This window comes from Pyrgilauda ruficollis, unplaced genomic scaffold (genome assembly GCF_017590135.1).
Source record: "Pyrgilauda ruficollis isolate IOZ18807 unplaced genomic scaffold, ASM1759013v1 scaffold16, whole genome shotgun sequence".
Classification (NCBI taxonomy): Eukaryota; Metazoa; Chordata; class Aves; order Passeriformes; family Passeridae; genus Pyrgilauda; species Pyrgilauda ruficollis.
Window position 1 is genome coordinate 7,360,735 of NW_024514764.1, and position 19,989 is coordinate 7,380,723.

The 19,989-nt window shown below is 44.3% G+C and overlaps 1 protein-coding gene across 1 annotated transcript in view; it reads right to left on the reverse strand.

Annotated features, from left to right (window-relative positions):
- Positions 1-335: 335 nt before the first annotated feature.
- ABCC1 (ATP binding cassette subfamily C member 1) overlaps positions 336-19,989 on the reverse strand; it is a 47,259-nt gene continuing 27,605 nt past the window's right edge. The window contains 16 exon segments of the mRNA XM_041462396.1: positions 336-1,799; positions 2,929-3,123; positions 3,695-3,861; positions 5,037-5,195; positions 6,150-6,296; positions 7,274-7,375; positions 7,749-7,875; positions 8,366-8,565; positions 9,418-9,728; positions 10,604-10,811; positions 11,727-11,865; positions 12,938-13,022; positions 16,530-16,707; positions 17,066-17,233; positions 18,231-18,407; positions 19,496-19,622. Of these exon segments, the coding sequence (XP_041318330.1) occupies positions 1,691-1,799; positions 2,929-3,123; positions 3,695-3,861; positions 5,037-5,195; positions 6,150-6,296; positions 7,274-7,375; positions 7,749-7,875; positions 8,366-8,565; positions 9,418-9,728; positions 10,604-10,811; positions 11,727-11,865; positions 12,938-13,022; positions 16,530-16,707; positions 17,066-17,233; positions 18,231-18,407; positions 19,496-19,622 (2,599 nt within the window). The 3' untranslated portion in view covers positions 336-1,690.

Here is a 19,989-nt window from a genome sequence, read left to right on the forward strand (position 1 = left end):
ACTGGGGGTGACAAAGGTCCACAGCACTGTGGCTCCTGCTCTGCTGAGCCGCCACTGTCACCTGGTCTGCTCAGCAAACCACAAAACAATGCAGCCCAAGTGCAGCACAGTTATCTACACTCATGGCTTCTTACCCACCACCCTAACAACCCCAGATATCAGGACAAGCAGGATGATCAGTCTAAGCAGGACTAATAATTTCTACTGCCACGGCAAAAAGCTGAACTGACTAAGCAAACTCTTTGTCAAACAAAAGGCAAGAAATAACACATTTTCTTTCAAACAATTTTTTACTGCAAGTTCTTTGCAAATATTTGCATTGTCATTACAAAAAATACCAAAGAAATTTTCAGTCTATTCAATTTCAGAGAGTCATAATTTACAAAAAAATAAATAGCTTTACTCTAAGGACAACAATTGTCTAGTATTAAGGTCAGCAATATCAATCACAGAAGTCCACATTCTCAGTGCTGAGTATCTGGATCCATCTGACTTAGTTTGCTTTCTTCCAGCATTTTCCTTTAAAATAAGACTAATCACAACATTAGAAAAGTAACTTTTTTCTTACCACAAAAAGATGAAAATTCAACATAGATCTTGAAAACCAGACTCCATTGCCATTTTAATTGTTAGACCCTTCCAACACAAAACTTTAAAAGCACTATTTTTATTTTTAACCAACTGCAACAGAACATTTTCCCACAAAATTTAAAAGTCAACAGCAGCAGCATGAAGGGCATGTTTCTTTGATATAAGGCTAATGGTCCTTGATGTGGCAGAGCTGCTGTGAAAGCACAGAACTACCAAAGCCAAGGGTGTTACAATCAAGGTCACCCTGAGCCTGCAGCCTCTGCTCAGGCAAATCCTCGCTGCTCAGCCTTGTCCCCACAGGTGTCACCAGCATGGGCACCCCAGTCGGAATTCCTGAGTGAGCTGGGGGTGATCAGCACACAGCAATGCACCATCTGCTGCACAGTTTGGTTCTGGAGTGACTGTCATCCCAGACATGCTGAAACACTGCTCTGAAGCTGACTGTGCTTTTTCACATCAGCACTACTGATGTGACAGTGAACTTGCTGCTCTACGCTGTAAACACATGAAACCTTTAGGACAATGCATAAAGCATTAACCATGTAAAGTAAATGCCATAAGGAGAAAGTCTGGCACACATTTTATTTCACAAGAAGAAAAATCTTTGGACTATAGTACTTTATGCCACAAAATGTTCCAAGTGCATCCCACAATAGATGGCTCATGAAATGAGGAATCCGCAAACAAGCAAATAACTAGCATTTACAAAAATGTTTTAAACAAAAAAAAAAAAAAAAAAAAAAAAAGGGAGGGAACTTCAGAACATAAGAGATGAGAAGAAAAAGCTTTTCTGAACTTCTCTCATGAATCACTCCGCTGTACATTTGAGTGTATAATGACAGATTTCAGGCAAAAAATGGGAGTCTCTGAAGTGTCTTCCACAGTGTATGAGCTTCTCCTAAAGGTGGCTAAAATCAATACTAAGGAGAAATAAAAAATAAGAAAAAATTGCATCTTTATGTTGCTTCCACTGCCATGCTCTGGCTAACTTCACTGTGTCTGAAACTCAGCTGTGTGGTTCAGTCCAGCTCAGGAGAAGTTACAGTTCTCCAAATGTACCACCTCCCTCTTCCCCACAGTAAATAGCCAAGTTCAAATGCTACACCAAGCCTGAATCTTTGGCCATGCTATAGAAAATGCCTTTTTCCTGAAGTAGTTGGTCTGGGGTACCACACTCCACCACTTCTCCTCTCTCCAGGACTAAAACTCTGTAAAACAAGGAGAGGGAAAAAAGGTCACAAGAAGATCCAGAAAGCCAGTGAACATGGATATATGTGTACAGACAGAGACTGCAGCACAGCCATTATCTGCAAGTGAAGACAGTGCTGACTGTGTGAACAGGCTGTGGCTCTCACTGTCCCTCCCCAGCTCTCTGCAGAGGGTCTGTGTCATTGTCACCCATCCATCTGCAGACACAGCACATGTTACCCATCTGCCCCTGCACAGGAGGCTCTGCACTGCACCCTGAGCCAGCCAGAAGCGAGCTGGCAGCACTTCTTGTCAAGGTGTGTGAGGGCCTGTGAGACCCTGCAAGGCCCGGGATAACCTTCCCTTAACACCTCTCCACAGCAGCTGCTGTTACACAGCTTCTGTGACAAACAAAAACATCCAGCTGGCCAAGGAAAGCCAGCAAGTCAGTGGTCAGCTCTCTGCTGAAGCCCTGTTCCAGCTCCCCCATGGATGGAAGGCCCTGCAGAGACTGTCACCAAGGCCCTGGCAGGGGCTGCTGCCTGGTGTCACTGCTGCCACGGCCCAGCTGGATGTTCCCCTGCTGGCAGAGCTCCTCTCTCTGATCTGGCACTACTGACAGCACAGAGGGCTACAAAAGCACACTGAAATCCTAGAAGTGGTCACTTTGCCATTTTGTGGTAAAAGGGACAAGAGCCTAAAACTGAAATACGAGACAACAGCTTGGCCCTCAAGCACACCTTAGCAAGGCAGCCAGCATAAGGGAGGCTGTATGAACTATAACCAGAAGTGATGGAAAGTGGAAGAGCAAATGAACTTCAGAGGGCAGGATCTGTCCCTTGGGACTCCCTATGCTGCCTGTGCCTAAATTAGGGCAAGACCCAGGAACAGGCTCCTGTCCTTGCCTGTCTCCCCTTCCCAGTTTGCCCAGGCAGGAACAGCACATTAGCAGTGTGACAGAGGGACACCAAGCACAGCCACAAGCCAGAACACAAACACACCCTACCCCTCAAAACAGGGATTCCAGCAGCTCTGTGCAGAGGCAGCTAAAAAGGAACCAGTAAACACCCAACTAACACAAAGATGGCCATTTCAGTGGAGCACAGTGCAGGGCACACAGTCTGCAAGGTGAGAGCAGCACCACTTTACCTCGTGTAGTCCATGATTGTGTTCAGACGATGTGCTATAGTTAACACAGTACATTCTTCAAATTGAGACTTTATAGTTGACTGTATGAGCTTATCTGTTTCAAGATCCACAGCTGCTGTGGCTTCATCCAGAACCAGGATTTTGGACTTCCTGAGCAGAGCTCGTGCCAGGCACACCAGCTGGCGCTGTCCCACACTGCACAGATGGGATGGGAGCACAGGGAGAAAAGTCAGAACAAGTTTAGACCATTCGTTGGTATTCATTTTGAAACCTGGCAATTCCTTGTTCTAAAGAGGAGTCTTACTATTTCCCTGCAGAATATCTAACAGCATCTGAAACTACATCCCCCTCAAATGAGGTCCTGGCAATGTAGTAGGAGCATACAAGTGGTTTTAGCATAACTGCATCAGGCTGATTCACTGCATCAATGCAGTGTTGAGGACTGGACTTCAAATGGTTTCTAAAAACTGAACACATAAAACCCTGATAAGGTGCAAACAGTAAGTGAACAGCTTCCTTAGAATAATGCTGCTGCTTAAATGCTTTCCAAGGCTGCCCAAGCTTTGACTCAAAGTATTTCTTCAAATTATTTGAAATTCCCAAACTCAAGAGCTGAAAACAGGTTGAATAAAACCTTGTTGTCTGATTGTCTGGTCACATTAAGAATTCTCCAGCTGCCTCTCCAGATTCTGACCCAGGGCTGGGGCTTCACAACTTGCACAAGCACACCCATGATCCAGTTCAGCACACACTTGCTTTGACCTACCTGAGGTTCTCACCACCCTCAGCACACTCATGATTCAGTTTATCAGGAAGGGATGATACAAAGTTCTTCAGGTGAGCCAATTCCAAAGACCTCCAAATTTCTTCATCAGAATGTTGGTCAAAAGGATCAAGGTTCATACGCAGAGAGCCAGAAAATAATATTGGATCCTGGTCATGGAAAGAGGTAACTGACAATGGACACAGAACATGGCAGGTGCTCCACAAATATTTCTTAGATAACAAAAAGAAATAACATGTACAGATGCAGTTGCAAGCAAGCTAATATACTGCATTTAGGAACGAGGGCTTGTTTTTTCCAATAAAAAGTTATTCTCACTTACTCTTATTCCTTACTCTTCTTGGGGGCCTGACCTCTTCCCTTTGCAGATTCTTGCAGTTCAGACCTTTCCATTAGTCAGTAACTCATGAATTCAGGAAAAAAACCCAACACCACAAAGAAACCAAAGCACCCAAACTCCAGCCAAATTTCTTTTTACTGGACATCTAGGCTAAAATAGAGGCCCTCCCTGTTCAACCTTCTGTCAGCAGGGACTACCAGGTCCACTTTTCACCTCTTAGGGAATTAATAATCTGTAAATCTTCAACACTTCAGCTGCAATATGAATGAAATTACTCTTTTTTTTTCCCTCAGACAGGAAGAAATACTACTTTGGAAATATTGATGCAAAACAGTCAAAAGGAGAGAGCAAAGTCCACCCCCAGATTTCCAAAAGAGGTGGTAAGAAAACGTTTTACAGTGAGCTCACTTGTTTTTGCCAGTGTGCTGCAATGGTAATTGAAAACATCACATTTTATAGTCTTACTTTGAATCAGAACAGGCAATAAAGGCTACACAGAAAGAACAAAAACACTTGAGACTAAATCCAATGCTCGTAAAGCTGTACTTCCAAATGTTTAGGACATCAAACCCCCAGCTGGCTGGGCTTGACTGGGATGGTTTCTGTGCAAGGACAGCACTGATAGCACACACTCTGCCCAGCTCACAGGGGGATCCCAAGCAGGTGTTCAGCTGGGATCAGCCCTTCCCACTCAGGCTGAGCTGTCTGTAGTCTGTAAGTGATCAGCTCCTGAGTCCAGAGGCCAAGGTTTTGCTTCCACAACATGGCTCAGCCACAGCCAAGTTCCTACTTGTTACCTGGCACAGGCAAATTGAAACCAGCCTGGGAAAAAAGCTTGGTTTCAAGTCCATGAAAGGGCAAGCTGAAGTGACTGAATTTCATAGCACAGATCAGAGGAGGAATAACAATTTTCTTCTCAGTACTTTATGGAAAGAGCACTGCAAAGAGCCAAGAAGTTAGGTAGTGGCAGGATTTTGCACCTACCTGAGGGATGATGGTGATCTTGAACCGCAAGTCATGGAGCCCAATCTTGGCAATATTAATCCCATCAATAATAATTTCACCTTCAGCTGCTTCATTAATCCGAAACAAACCCAAAGTAAGCGAGGATTTTCCAGCTCCTGTTCTTCCAACTATTCCAATCTGTTGGGAAGAAATACAAGAACAACTTACTCTGAGGAAGAGTTAAAGCATTTCTGAGCATTTCCACCTGAAACCAACACATCATCATACTTTTGGGGTTATCCACACACCAGAAGCATCCAGTTTCACACTATATGATTTACTTCCCAGTTAGACTGAAGTCTTGATCAATTCTTTTCAAATATAAAAGATGGCTACTCTGGTTGGCTGATACACCTTTTGCCATCTGTCTACTCTTGCTACTTGAGGTAGCATTCTGCCCATATTTGTAGGTAGAAAGTGTGCACTCAGGAGAAAACAAATGCCCAGTTGGCTACCACAAATAAGGAAGCTGGATAGTAGATCTCTCATAGCTACCTTTTATGCTGCTGTGCAAGACCACACTATTAATAGACATCAGAGACTCCACACAGGACTGGGCAAGGAAGCAGGAGAAGAAACACACAGATCAGCCTGGCCAGATCCAGAGAATCTGCTCTGAAGTCCCATTTTTTCCTTCAGTCTCACCTTGCAACTTCTGCCTTACTAGATCAGGCTTCCCTCTTCTACTGTAGGCTATTTTCCTGAGATTATAATTAACTTAATCGCTCTGCAACCTACTCCTCTTTGCTTATGGCAAACAAATTAGCAAAATTCCCTGGGAAGGGGAGACAAGACAGGATAAACCTCACCTCCCAGTGAAACCAGGCCAAATGATACTTGGCAGCCCCACATAACAGTGTTTCTTTATCCCTGGTGCAGAACACACCTTGCAAAGGCTGAGAGCCCACAACATCTGCAGTTACAACAGGGCTGATTCCACAGAAGCTTTTCTAGTTCTTAAGAACCCCAGACACATAACAGAACAGCATTAAACCTCTCTTCTGCTTCTGCAGAGCTGTGAACTCAGCACTCCACCACAAATTCAGCCATTACCTCTTCACCCCCATTGATGGTAACATTGACAGTCATTACCTTTTCACCCCCATTGATGGTAACATTGATGTTTTTCAGGACCAGGTCCAAGTCCTCGCGGTAGCGCAAACCGTAGCCTCGGAACTCCACCTTCCCCTCCTCGGGCCAGCTGCTGGCTGGGGCTGTTTGCTCAATGCTCCACTCAGCCTGCAAGAGCCACACAAACACCTCTGATCAGCTGCTGCTTCAACCAACACAGGCTCAGAGGACTCACACTGCAATTAAGAAAAATCCTTCTTAGGGGATAATTTGCAAAAGGAACTGTGATGAGGAGAGCAGAGTAGTGTCAAGACAGATGAAATGGTGTGCGAAGCCAAGGGCTTGGCTATCTCAAGTCCCACTTGCTGGATAAACTTCCCTCTTGGCAATGGCAGAATCATGCAGGCAGCACACATTCAGACAACCTGTCTGTACACCCCACCATGGCAAGGAAACCTCTGGGGCAGCCACACGTGCAACCAGAAGCAGTTAGGCTGGGACTGTGCACTGAAACATCCATAAGCTGGTAAAATCCTGCTGCCTCAGCCTCCCACAGGGGTGAGAAAGAACACACCCCACTGCATTCACTGCCACTGCCAAATAAAAAGGCTTTTGCATGTATAAACACTGGTCTGCTACCAGAACTTTAGAAAAAAAAATCTAGGAAGGGTCTTCATAATGTTTGGTTGCAAAAATAGTGACTCAAGTCAGGTTCAAGTGCAGGCAAGGCAAAGAGAAGACCCAGGGAACTCCATAACCATAAAGGGAACAACTGCACATTAAATTAATAATGTGATTTGAATTAAAACAAACAAAAAAAAAAGTAAAACCTTTTTATTCCCCATACTGAGTGCAAAAAGAGAAACACATAAAAACATGATGTTTAAGTCTTAGGAAACCAAAACATTTGTGCTCCCCTACTGCTTAGCCTTGAACATAAGAGCACATTCCCTAAATAGCACTGTGTAAATACCAGTGGGTACACCACAAAAGCACCAACAGGAACTTCCCACTGGGACCCAGCCCGTCCCTGGCAGGCACCCACAGCCCTGAGCTCTGTCCCACCCTCCAACCCTCTCAGTGCACAGCTGAGCCCTCAGAACAGGGCACTGGCTTCCACAAGTGTGGTGGGCAGCTCTCTGTACCTCCTTCTCCATTTCAGAGTATTCTTTGACTCTTTCAACAGCAACAATGTTGGTTTCCAGCTCGGATGACATGCGAACCAGCCAGTTCAAGTACGCTGTGATCTGCAAGGAGGAAAGCAGTCAGAGAGCAGTTTACACTGAACAGGTTACCTGCAATACATGAAAAACATGGAATAACCAAAGCACTGCAATTTCATGGAATGCAAAACACAGGCAAGATCTTGGCTAATCAGCACTGGACAGGAGGAAAGCCTAAATGCCTTTAAGATGCACAGGACGAGACACCTTGGCCACATCCCCTCACACAGGGAAAGCAAAGAAGAAACTTCCCAGCATCTCCTCAGATACTATTTGTAATTATTATTTTCTACGTTCTTTATATTAGTTTTCTATCCAAAGCCATATCAAGGCTCTGACTTTTTGATGCAGTCTAACAATTCAGAGGTTTTGCTCCTTTTAGAAAAAGCAAAATTACCTGCAGTGAGTAGGACACTGAGAGCCCAACCAGCCCTGCACTGAGTTTGTTGCGTGCAATCACTGCAAACAATGCTGCAAACAGGACAATGCAGTTCCCCACGTACTCCAGACGGACTGCCAGCCACCTGCAAGGCACGAAAACATCTTTCCAGAATTCACCCACAGAGATCACAGATGTGGACAACAAATGGTCTGTTACACATCTTTTTGTAAGATTAATAATATGGCATGTGTGTCCTGCTAGCAACACAGGCACTGCAAGATGTTTGAGGCTCTGCTTCAAGAGTGTGTGAATATAGAGGCATCCAAAATTAATGATTCTTTCAGGTGCATAAACTCCTGTCTTAATTACGACTGCTTTCTGAACATGGGGATTAATAAAATAAAACTTTAAAAATAATGTAACCCAGAAGCAAGGCAGGAACTCTCAGAAAGGTGAGAGATGCAGAATTTTAATTTCATCACACAGCTTTGAACAAAACAGCTCCGAAACGGATTTATCCACACAGACTTGCCTCCCCTGGACAAGCACGCCAAGGGCTGTGCCAGATAAGGAGCACAGCCAGCACATCCACGTCCTCCCCAGGTAACTGCTGTTCCATAGCCCCACGGTACCTGTTTGCAACAATGCTTGGGTAATAAGCCTTCTGATTCTCATCCACCTTCATGTCGTTCTGCCTGATGAAGCGTTTCTGCTCCTCGAAGGCTCGGATGACGCTGACTCCCAGCAGGGTCTCGTTGAAGTGCGAGTACACCGGAGAGCGGCTCACCGACTCCAGGCGCTTCAGCTGCCGCGACGTGGCCACGTAGAACCTCTGCCAATCAGAGAGTGAGAGCTATGGTTACACCCAGATTGTGTCTGGAAGGACAAGGGGAATCATAAACAGCTCCCTGCCATCTGGGCTGGTAGTGACAGAGATTCCGCTTACACGTGGGAATACACACCTTCTCCAGCACTTTCAGGCCTGAAGGACCATGACATCCTCTCTGCTGCCTCTAAACAACTGCCCATCAACCCATCTCATGCCAGAGCCACCTTCTCCTCTTTCTTTTATCAGCAAGTTTACTTCAACAGGATAAAACACACATATCACCACTTTAAGGTTTACCAATGGAGCCACAAGGATTGACAAATTCAAGAGCCAAAGTCAAACCCCAGCTGCTTCTCTTCGATCTGTTCTGGCTCTGCCAGTTTCCAGGAGTGAAGCCAGAGTGAAGCAAGCACACCCTGCCCACACAGGACAAGAGTGAAAGGCTGCCACCCACTCTACTGCTCCATAGACAATATTCTGATGAAACAGGCCCATGAGCAATACACACACATACTAAAGGCTGCTCTCAGGTTTGGAAAGCAGTCTTGGAAAAGCCCATGTTTTCCATATTTGGGCTCTGAGCAACAAGCTGTGCAAAATTTGCCACAAAATCTAATGGCACTTTTATCAAGTAGATATTAAAGGATTAATTTCTGCACAGAAGTCATCTTACACATGACAAAGGAAGGAAATGCTGAGCTAACATCAGATTATCAGTAAACCATGCAAAGCACAGTCAGTCAAGCATGACTCAAACCCAACACATTAGAATCCTTCCTCGTGCAGGGTAAGAACAATCTCAAAAAACAGAGGATGTGACTGCTGGTCCTGGTTCCCCCAGGTAACACCCTTTACCTGCACAAACAAGTAGACAAGTCCCAGGGGTGGAATGATGACAGCAGCTATAGGTGTGGCCAGCAGAATGATGATACAAGCCCCGATCACGTTAAATGTGGAGCCCATGAACATCTTGATGATGGGTGGAATGGTGGAGTCAATGGTGTCTATCTCCTTGGAGAAACGGTTCACCAGGTTCCCACTGGGAGTGCGCTCAAAGAAGCTCATGGGAGACCTGAGGACGTTGTGCAGCAGGTTCAGGTGCAGGTGTCGTGATGCAAAGATTCCTCCTATTGACACAACCATTGAGTAGCCAAACACAGCAATACCTAGAAAAGGAAACTCATTATTAACTGCTGCCACCTCTCACACAAAACTTTTTGTCATTGTTCCTCATTTGTTCCTCGTTTTGTCATCATTTAGCATTAGGATGTCTCTAGTGCAATAATCCCGAGAACTTGGGTTCACTTCAGGTAGACTCAGCAAATATGTCAAGTAGTTAAAAAAATAAAACCAGTGAAAACATCACATTCCTTTCATTGCTTCTCCATTACAAAAAATTGTGTAATATTTGAACACTTTCCCTGAGCAAAAATCACTGAATTTGCTCTTGGCATTTGTTTTTTATTGTGGGATTTTCAGGGCACTTCTGAAAATGGGTATGTGGGGTGTTGGTTTTACATGGCAATCAAACTCTAAACCACAAAGAGGACACAAAACAAAACATCTCTGAAGCAGCCTCCCCACAGTGCCCTGGGTGGAGCCACAGGCAGCCAGAGCAAACCCAGCCAGGGCAGCTGAGCCAGCTGGGGCTGCAGGGAGGCAGCACAGCCACAGCCACAGCCCCCTGTGACCACTGCCCTGCAGACCAGGCCAGCAGTGTCTGCTGACAGGCCAAGGAGAGTCTTCTCAGATCAGACATTCTGTCACAATTCTGACTCATCAGCCAGCAAAACACTTCTCACTTTGAGAAATTTCATTTACAAATGAAATGAGAAATTTCATTTACAAATGAAAGGAAAAACACATTTTTGCAACCAAATAATTCTACAGGTTGGTTTGCTTGTTTCTTTTTTTTTAATTCAAGTTTTTCATCTTCCTATGAAAACACATACTCAAATCCTTAGCAAAATGCTGCTGCAGGCACCAAGAGCATTAGAAACACTGAACTAGCAAGTCTTTAAATATACAAGACCAAGCAAACCTTGAGAAATTCCCAGTGCTCCATATACTCCCAGTCTGAGAGATGTGTTCTGCTGTGTCCCATTGATAACAGGATCATCTGTCCATAAACTCAGCCAGTAGTTGGAAGCCAAGGAGGCTACATGATTACACATAAAGAGGAAAATGGCCAGGAAAGACATAAAGAGTCCAATTGCTTTCATGTAGTCCCAGTACACTGATGCCTTTACCTGAAGAAAGAAGACAAAAAGAAATACTCATTTTGCAGCTAGGTTTCAAAAGCAGCAACTGCCCCTTGTCCAACACCTATTTAAAGTCAGTATCCCTCCGTGAGGCCATGAAAACACAGCAGCTGCACTCCAGAGCCACTGCTTGGGAACACAGGCTGCAAAGCATTCTGTGGAGATGTGCCAAATCCAACAGTGCCTCAGGGCAGGCACACATCATCCCTCCCCTGTCATCCCAGGGAAGGGAGGAGTAGGGAGGGACCTGCCTGAAGTACCACAGAGCATCAGTAGCAGAGCCAAAAACTTCACTGAGGAGTTCCAGTTTCTGGCTCTCTGTACCACAAAAAGCCTTTAAACCAACCCTTGCTCCACATGGCTTGTATCCTGTGATCTATCTTTAACCAACAGCAAGCAATCCAAGCTTGGATTCAAGCAACACTGCTAGGAGCTGTAACTGCCACTTTCCCAGGAACCCCAGTCTCAGGTTTCTCAAAAAGCCCTGGGTATCCTGGGATTAGATACTTATGTCTACAGTGGAAACTTGGCTTAAATTCATCTGAGTCAACTGCAGCTCCCTACCAAAGGGCAGTTTTCATTAGGTCACCTAATTTGTCACAACCTCTCTCCAAGAAATAGCTGCAAGGTTTTCATTCCTCCTTCTACACTTTGATGTGGTCAGGCCCATCACCTCACACAAGTTTTGTGTTGGCATTCTTCCTGCAGGCAAACACGGGGCTCAGCTTTGGGAGCAGAGGGCACAGCAACACTCCCATCAAGTATTACACAACAAGCAGCAAGCTCAAGAACTCACTCAGCCTGTTCTCACAACAGTTACATGGTCTTCAAAAGTTACTTTCTTCTGAAATAGATTTTCCCAAAATTGAAGAAGGGCACAGGAAGTGGGAACTGGAGCCTTACCCTCCCAGTCTTTGCTGTGTCAGCCTCTGTCAGTTTCCAGGAATTCTTCTCAGCAAGTGGCTTCTGCAGCTCTGCTGTGCTGCTCTGCTGCTGTGCCTTCCCAGTGTCCCTGCTGTATGTTGAAGAGTTACTGAGCTGCCTGTTTGAAGACATTTAATTTTTAATCTTAGCTTGACACAGGACAGGTGTTACCTCACATCTAGGCTTTGACAGTCCACAGTTCCACTCCTATGGAGATGTCCTAACCTGCCACCACGGGGCCAGAGGTTCCTTGAGCCCCCCTTGTCCCCTCAGGGCACTCTCCCACCCCTCCCTGGCAGCACTCAGTTCCCAAGTACCCATGTCCAGGTGCAAGTAACAGCCACCAGATAAACAAGTCTTGGTTGCACAATCACTCCAGCAAGAAAAATGCTTTGTGACCATCAAGACCAGCCTTTCCAAACCCCATCATCAGCACAGCAGCTGCTGGAGTGTGAAAAGGATACCTGCCCTCCCCTCAAAACAGGCCACTTAACTCACAGGCACTCATCAGCTTCCAGAAACAGTGTCTCTAGAGCACCAGAAGAACAGAGGCACTGTTAGAGCACCATAAGAATGAGGAACAGACCAGGAGATGGTTTTGGGAAGGTGTAATCAGAGTGACTGCAAGCAGAACAGCAGCTGCATTAGGTCAGACTCAAGGTGCACTTGGCACTTCATCCCATCTGACAGCAGGAGAATGCAGAAGCCTTAGGAACACACACAAAAGCTGCCCCAGCCTATAAAACACTCTCCCACAATATCTTGCTACAACACAAGAGTTTCTTACAAGGGAAGAAAATCACGAGAGCTGTGTGTGTGCAGGCATGAGTGTGTGCCAGTCTGTGCCAGCTTCAGGGATCCAATGCCAGGGGCTCCAATGCCAGAGGCAGCTCCCAGGCACTGCAGGGATGCACCTTGCATGGACACACACCGTGGATTCCCAGAGCAAAGCCAGAGAGGGGCTGAGGAGGCCCCGTGGTGCTGGGTGTGCGGGGCTGCTGCAGCACTTCCCACTGCTGGACCTGGACCACAGAGCAGCAGCAGCTCTGCCTTTCTCAGGCTGCTGGATCCAGCAGGATGTACTTTCCCTCTAACAAATACCATTGCCATCAAATTATTGTTTATCCACATCTGAGTGACTGGATTGAATGGATGGAGGGCAAGAGGAAAAAGAAAATAAAACCACACACCTATGCATCAGCTTTCCAGGGGCTTCATTCACAAGGCCTCCATTTTCTACAGGCTTGCCTTCCTTTGCAGATGGACTGCTTGTATCTGAGAGGGTGAAAAAGTAAACATGAAAATGGTTAGGTGAAGAGAAAGAAGCATTTTATTTCAATACTAATTGCCAGTTGCAGTCTTAACGTGCAAACAAAGCAGGGAGCACAAGTATTTACAGATAATAACAGAAAACTGACCAGGTGAACAAATCAGTTTAGTTCAACTCCCAACAGGGTTAAGACAGGGAACATTTATTTTTCTAGCAAATGTAGGTCAGTAATAATGTAATATAATTATGAGGACATATTTTATGTTCAAACATGCAATACCAAGTCACATGTGACCCACTCCATGGAAACAAACCCAACACTCCAGCCACTCCTTTTCAAACCACAGCTTCTACATAGTTAGTTATAAATTATTTTTTATTTTAAAATGCAATGAGAAGACATTCTATAAATGATGGAGTGAAGCTGTAAGAACAGCAGCCATGTGCTAGTAACTTTGAGTCTTCCTGCAAAGCTGAGCGAGAAGAAATGTGTAAAATCCTGCTGTTTCAGGCAACTGCAGGAGTCAGATGACTTTATGCAAGAAATCTTTCCATGAGTTGTTATCCCACAACATTCCAGTCGTAGCAAGATGAAGCACACACGAGACAAATGCCTAAAACACTCCAGAAAACCTGTCAGCTTGAAACAGTAACCTTTTCTGAGCAATTTAATGCAGTGTAGTAGAGTGCCATGAGTAAAACTAGGTTCGGGTTATGTCAATTTTCCTTTTAAAAACCAAATGTCCTAAAAAGTTAGCTGTCAGTAAATGGAACTCTGCTTTCATGTATGGAAGTTAGTTCAGAATTTGCAACAGAGTTCTGTATTTTTGAAGGATCTGTGCATAGTTTATGGAAAGGTATCGACCTGAATATACTCAAAAGATACTCAGGAAAATTTGTGTAGATCCAGAGTCTGACATTTTCATGTTTTTATACAAAAGCAAAATATATGCCTAAAACAGATCATCCACACATTAAGTATGGACTGCTTTCCCTGCTGTGTCTGGAAACTAAGTACTGGTTGATTACTCTAAAAACCAAAAATAAATTGTTCAGCGTGGTCTTAAAAAGACAAAAAGCAGACAATGTGAAAAATTTTGATTATTTAGTTCTTACTTATGTGAGTAAGATCAAACCTAGATGGGACTGCTGGCTATTCTAAGCACTTGACAGCATTTGTTTTGAAAAGTTCCCATATGAAAAACAGTAAGCATTCCAGCAACATACTGCCTTAGAACATTGCTGAAGAAAACAAACCCACAAATAAACCATCCTCCCCTTAAAAGCTCAAATCTGATTTCATGTTGTAGGCTGTGAAGATTTCTTGCTCATACTGCATTTAACTGACAAAAAAAAAAAAAGCTCAAGACTGCCACAGTAAATCTGACACATGCACTTAGGGTACAAGCCCACTAAGGAGGGTTCTGCTGAAAAAAAGTACCCAGAAATGACAAAAGGGAACAGCTGTGAGCAGTGAATACACATTTGAGAACAAAAGGGATCCTCGGGGCTCAATCCTGAATGATGCTTCTCTTGGTACACTCACTACATTTCCAGATCCAGGCTGTATCTATAAAACTAAATTAAAGTTTCCTCACGGAAGCCTCTGAGATACAGAATTGCTGCTGCTGAGTTATCTACAAGCTGCCACACAGCACTGCTGCAGCTCACACAACCAAGGACATGCAAACCATGCCGATACCTCCTACTGTGCAGATAAAATTCTTCTAATAATGACTCAGTCTCTTGTAAATAAACTGCAGCTACTCATGTTACTCCAAGGCAAGCACTAATATAAAGCCCATATGGCAAACAGTTACCTGTTTCCAGAGGTTGAATCGTTCCTTCTAATGAAGGATCTGACTCTAAAAGCATATATAATTAACTTTTTTCCAGAACACACTCTACCATTTTCAATCTTTACAACCTCACATCCAAGTAGAATAACCTAAACCACAAAACTCAAGGCAGAATCAAATTTTCTGAAGTGGACCTATTTTTAATCCCAAGCCACAAGCAGAGTTTTCCCACACAGAGAAGAAACCCCTGAAGCTGAGGATGGAAAGGCAGCAGTGCAGCACACAGAGGGGGAGGAAGGCTGGCAGGGACCAGAGCTGCAGCCGAGCCTCGGGGGCTGCCTAGGAGGAGAGGCTTTCCCACCCAGATGTGCTCCTGCCAGAAAGCACCACCCCACTGTGCTCCCAGGCTGCCAAGAGAGCTGCAGACACCAGGGAGCCTCCCTGCAGCAGAGGGTGTGCAGACAGCCTCCAGCCATCCTGCCTGACTCCAGCACGCACCGCTCCGCTCCCCCAGGAGCCTGGGACTCCCAGCAACAGCGACCTTTTCCACATTCATAAACAGGAATGCCATCCCGATGAATCAGACAAACAGTGCCTCTGCTTTTCACTTTTCACCACTGGCAGAAGATCACTTGACTAGAACTGATGAACAAATTCACTGCAAATAGGCCAAGCCTGTGACACAGCAATCCCCTGCAGGTCACCAGGCTGGTACTGAAGTTAGATGTGCCTCTTATTAGAAAACTGCAGAGAATCATGGCAAAAGATAAAGCACTGGCTCACTTTCCAAAAGAAGGTTCAGTAATTAAATGGAAAAATAAAGTAATTTAGTTTAATGAAAAGGATTTCAAAACCTACTTTTCCACATTTCAAAATGGGAGGAGACAAAGACTAAAAGAACAAGGCTATTAAATCAGGCAAATCTTCACATTCAAGTTAACTTGTTAACTGCCTAGGGAAGCACAGAGAAAGTTAATTTGCCTATGAATTTCACATAGGCTGAAGACTGCAACAAGTTTGACTGTGCCCCAAGTAGCTACAGAAGCACCTACAGAAAACAAACAGAAGTTCTCCCAAATACACAGAACCTGCTCCAAACTTGTGTCACCAACTTCACCCCAGCCAGCAGAGCGCAGGCACCCCTGGCGCTTCCCAGCAGGAGTGTCAGGAAATCACCACGGGCAAGCCATGAAGAAAACAGGCTGGAGGCAAAGACTAAGCTCCCCTATTAAAATCCAATACTATAACTGTCTGTAGATAAAAGAAAAGTAAATCTGAAGTGAATTCCTCTACCAGTGCAGTCCCGCAGCTGTTTGTAAAGCAGAAGCAGGAGTCAAGGACAGCAGCTAGAACATTGAGCTGCTTCCTCCTCCTCCCCATCCCCAAAGGAATTAGTTGCACAAAGAAGAACATCTTAACAGAGACAGGAAGGGTGTATGAACCCCAGCTGGCCTTTATGCAGTCTCAGTACCATCTGAATTTTGCACTGAGAGGAAGTTTTACTACAGATCTGTTACACATTTTCCTGATTTTAAGAAAGAATGTATGTTTAACCTCACAACCTTCAACACCCTCCAGAAATAAGCACCTCCACCTATATAGCAAATCACAAGAAACAGTAATTTAACTTTCCTATCAGTACTACTGTTTTTCCTGTAACAAGACTCCCTTATTAACATGAGAGACAGCAAGAGAGTTTATTTGTGAGCTTACCACTGTTCTCCATGGCTTGTTCAGCATTAGCATATGTACGAAGGAACTCAGCAAAAGCCCCATCTTGCTCCAGCAGCTCCTGGTAAGAGCCCATCTCAGAGATTTCTCCATCAGCCATTACCAGAATTGTATCCATCTGAGGCAGATAGTTGATTGCATGGGTTACCAAAACCCGGGTCTAAAAGGTAAAGGAAAAATAAAGGGTTTCTGTAATCCCAAATGAGTGAACACCATGGTTGGACTACTGCTCTTTACTGCTTGAATTCTGAGTATAATAGAACAGTAATGAGGGACAGGCATGAAGAATTTTAGATAACATTGTCTTGATTTTTCCATCAAATATTTTTGAATTACAGAAACCAAAGTACCTTTCACTACGAAAATGTCAGTGCTTTATAAAAGTCCTCTAAAAATTGCAGAAGGATCCTTTCATTTTTCAGCTGTTAGAAACAAAAGTCTAAATATGCAACTTGACAAACTTGGAATCATTTGAACTCAGCCAAGAAAAAGCATTCTCAAGAGACATTATAACATACTTTGTTTTTCAGGATGCCTTTTGGTCCAATAACTTTTTCAAAAATATGTTTCCCAACATGAGCATCAACAGCTGATAAAGGATCATCAAGTAAATAGACATCTGCATTGCAGTAAACTGCCCGAGCAAGACTGACTCGCTGCTTCTGTCCTCCAGACAAATTCACCCCCTGAGGAAACAAGAAAACATGATTCTTTATTCACAGCTGAAAGAAGATGTCTTGCTGCAGTTTATGAAAGACACAAGTCACAGGTGGTTTATTTAAATCAGAGGAAATTCAACATTGCATGAAACAGATCTCCACAAATAATTTAGCTACCACAACAGCATCAGCAATCAGTCACAATCCTCGTGCAGAGGAGCACATCTCCTCTGTTCTCACTGTCAGTGAAGGGCTAGCCAAAACAAAAAATAATGTTTGCTAGTCCTGAAAAGCAATTAACCCTGATTGGCCTACCTAGCTCTGTACATGCAGAGAATACTTCTTTTCTCAGCTGCATTTCTGCAGTGCTGCCTCTGATTTAAGAAACAAACTCTGCTCACACTGCACAGTGGGGCTGCCTGCTGACCAGAGAGATAAAGCTGCACCTTGAGTGCACGTGGGGCTGTGAGCTCTGTGCCCAGCTGGGAGAACAGCCCCTGCACCCAGCCAGAGCCCCCAGCAGCCACAGCCCCTGCCAGCCCCTGGGACAGGGACAGCAGCTCCTGCTCCACAGCACTGCACCATCCATGCACATTTCCAAAGCCCACATCAGGCCTGCTTTGGTAACCAGGGGCCAGATTTGGGGTGATGGCTGTTTTTGTGGATTGTGATTTGGATTTTTTGGAGGGGTCGGAGGGGTGTTTGCTTGTTTTCAACAAAACTGAAATGTTCAGAAGATTTTTCTCTTCTTGTTTCTATATATTTTTCTGCTTTATAACCATGGCAACTTAGAAACAATTACAAACTGCCACTACAAGATGGTTTTATATTTATAACTGAGGACAGGTTTTCCCCCCTTTGAGGCTTAAAGAGAAGGAAAACACACTGTTCAAACCTGTCTCTTATTCTAGAGGATTCCTGCTCTGAAAGTTTCAAATTCCATACAACTTTGAGATAAAGTAAGAGTCACACAGTCTTAACTACAAGCAATAGCACTGTTATGGTGGAGAGGGCATTGAAATACCTTTTCTCCAATTTCTGTTTTGTCTCCTGAAGGAAGAATCTCTATATCAGGGAGCAGGGCACAAGCCTCAATCACACGCTTGTACCGGTTCTCACTCATCTCCCTTCCAAAGATAATGTTATCTTCCAGAGTTGCATTTTGGACCCAGGCTTGCTGAGGAACGTAGGCTACAGAGCCCTGCAAGAAAAATAAAGTTCAGTACTTTAGACTAAGAGTCTGCACAGAGAGTCAAGGCACAGCAGGGCTGTGTGAGGCAGGCAGTGCTAATCACCTCACAAATTACCTACGGTCATTTCCAAACAAAGCAGTTCTTGGGCTCCCGCCTCCTCCAAAATGTTATTTTTATAATCCTCTCTACAAGTGAATGTAACAAACTGCACTGGTGGAAAAGAAAGGGCTTCAAACAAAATACGATTAACATAAACCTGGAGGAAACATTTGTTTAGAGGACGTTTGCACAATCACTGCATGTCAAAAGTCATTACTTCTTTCATATAAATTATGTTCTGCATAAAAGAGTTTAATCTGGAATGCAAGTGTTTAACAAATGCACCCCTGCCAAGAGTTTTTGCACAAAGCAGAGGAAGTAGTTTTCATATAAAAGTCACTTCAAAGGAGGAGGCTGAGATAATGCAGAGTATTTTGCTTTGAGTATCAGCTCTGTCTTCTCTTTCTGCACTAATAATTAGTGACTCTGATCTCAACTAGTTTATTTTTCCACAACAATTCTGAAGGTGGCCAAACCTACAGACTTTTCAATGCAACAGATTTGTTTTGCTCTTAAAGTGATTTTTTTTCCAGGCCATTCTTTCTCTGTTAGCTCTGTGCAGCTCTGATGTCTAAGAAAGAACAAACTGCAACAGCAGCTTTTCCCTTGTTCAGGGGTCTGGATGCATCCTCTCCTCGTAATTCTCTGATGTCTGAGAAGGCAGAACCCAACACTGCTCTTCCTCAGAGAGTATGTACAGGGTCCCCCCATCTCATACTCAGCTGCTAACAAGACTCACCAGAACACTAATCTTTGAGTGCTCCACTGTTTTATTTGGCTAAATCTGACACCAACAGATTTGGATGCTGTTGGGTGAAGGCTTAACAGGCACTTACACACAGTGCAGACTAAGGCATATACATGGTTTGCCAGGAAAGCAGACTAAAAAGTGCATTCATTTGAAAGGTTGTCTCTTCCCTCTTCACACCACTTGGAAATCCAGAATCCCTCTGGCAATACCCACAAACAGCTGAACAACTCTCCAGACATGTCACACCTTGACAAGCACGTAGCCTTCCTTTTTGTCCATCTCCCCCAGCAATGCAGACAGCAGTGAAGACTTTCCACAGCCAACTTGACCAACAACAGCCACCAAGGAGCCTTCAGGAACAGTGAAATTAATGCTGAAATAAAGTGCACACAATTCAGCCTTGCTTGCTGGCACACCCCAACAGTTAAACAGTCAATTGAACTGCCCATCTAAAACCAGGAGCAATGTGAACACCCTCTGCAAACACTGACTCAGCACTCAAACTGTAACTGCCTCAAAACCCAAACATCTCACTCAGAAAGCACCTAGCTCTCCCAATATTTAGAACACAGAACATAACCTTAATATGTAATCTTAATTAGTCGAAAGGGGAAGAAAAGAAAAAGGAAAAAAAAAAGGCACTGTGACCCAATCTTGCCAAGATTTCTCCCAAGTGTTTTATGAACACAAATGTAAATACAGCAAATTTTTGTCCCAAAGAATTTGCCATTTAAGGCCCA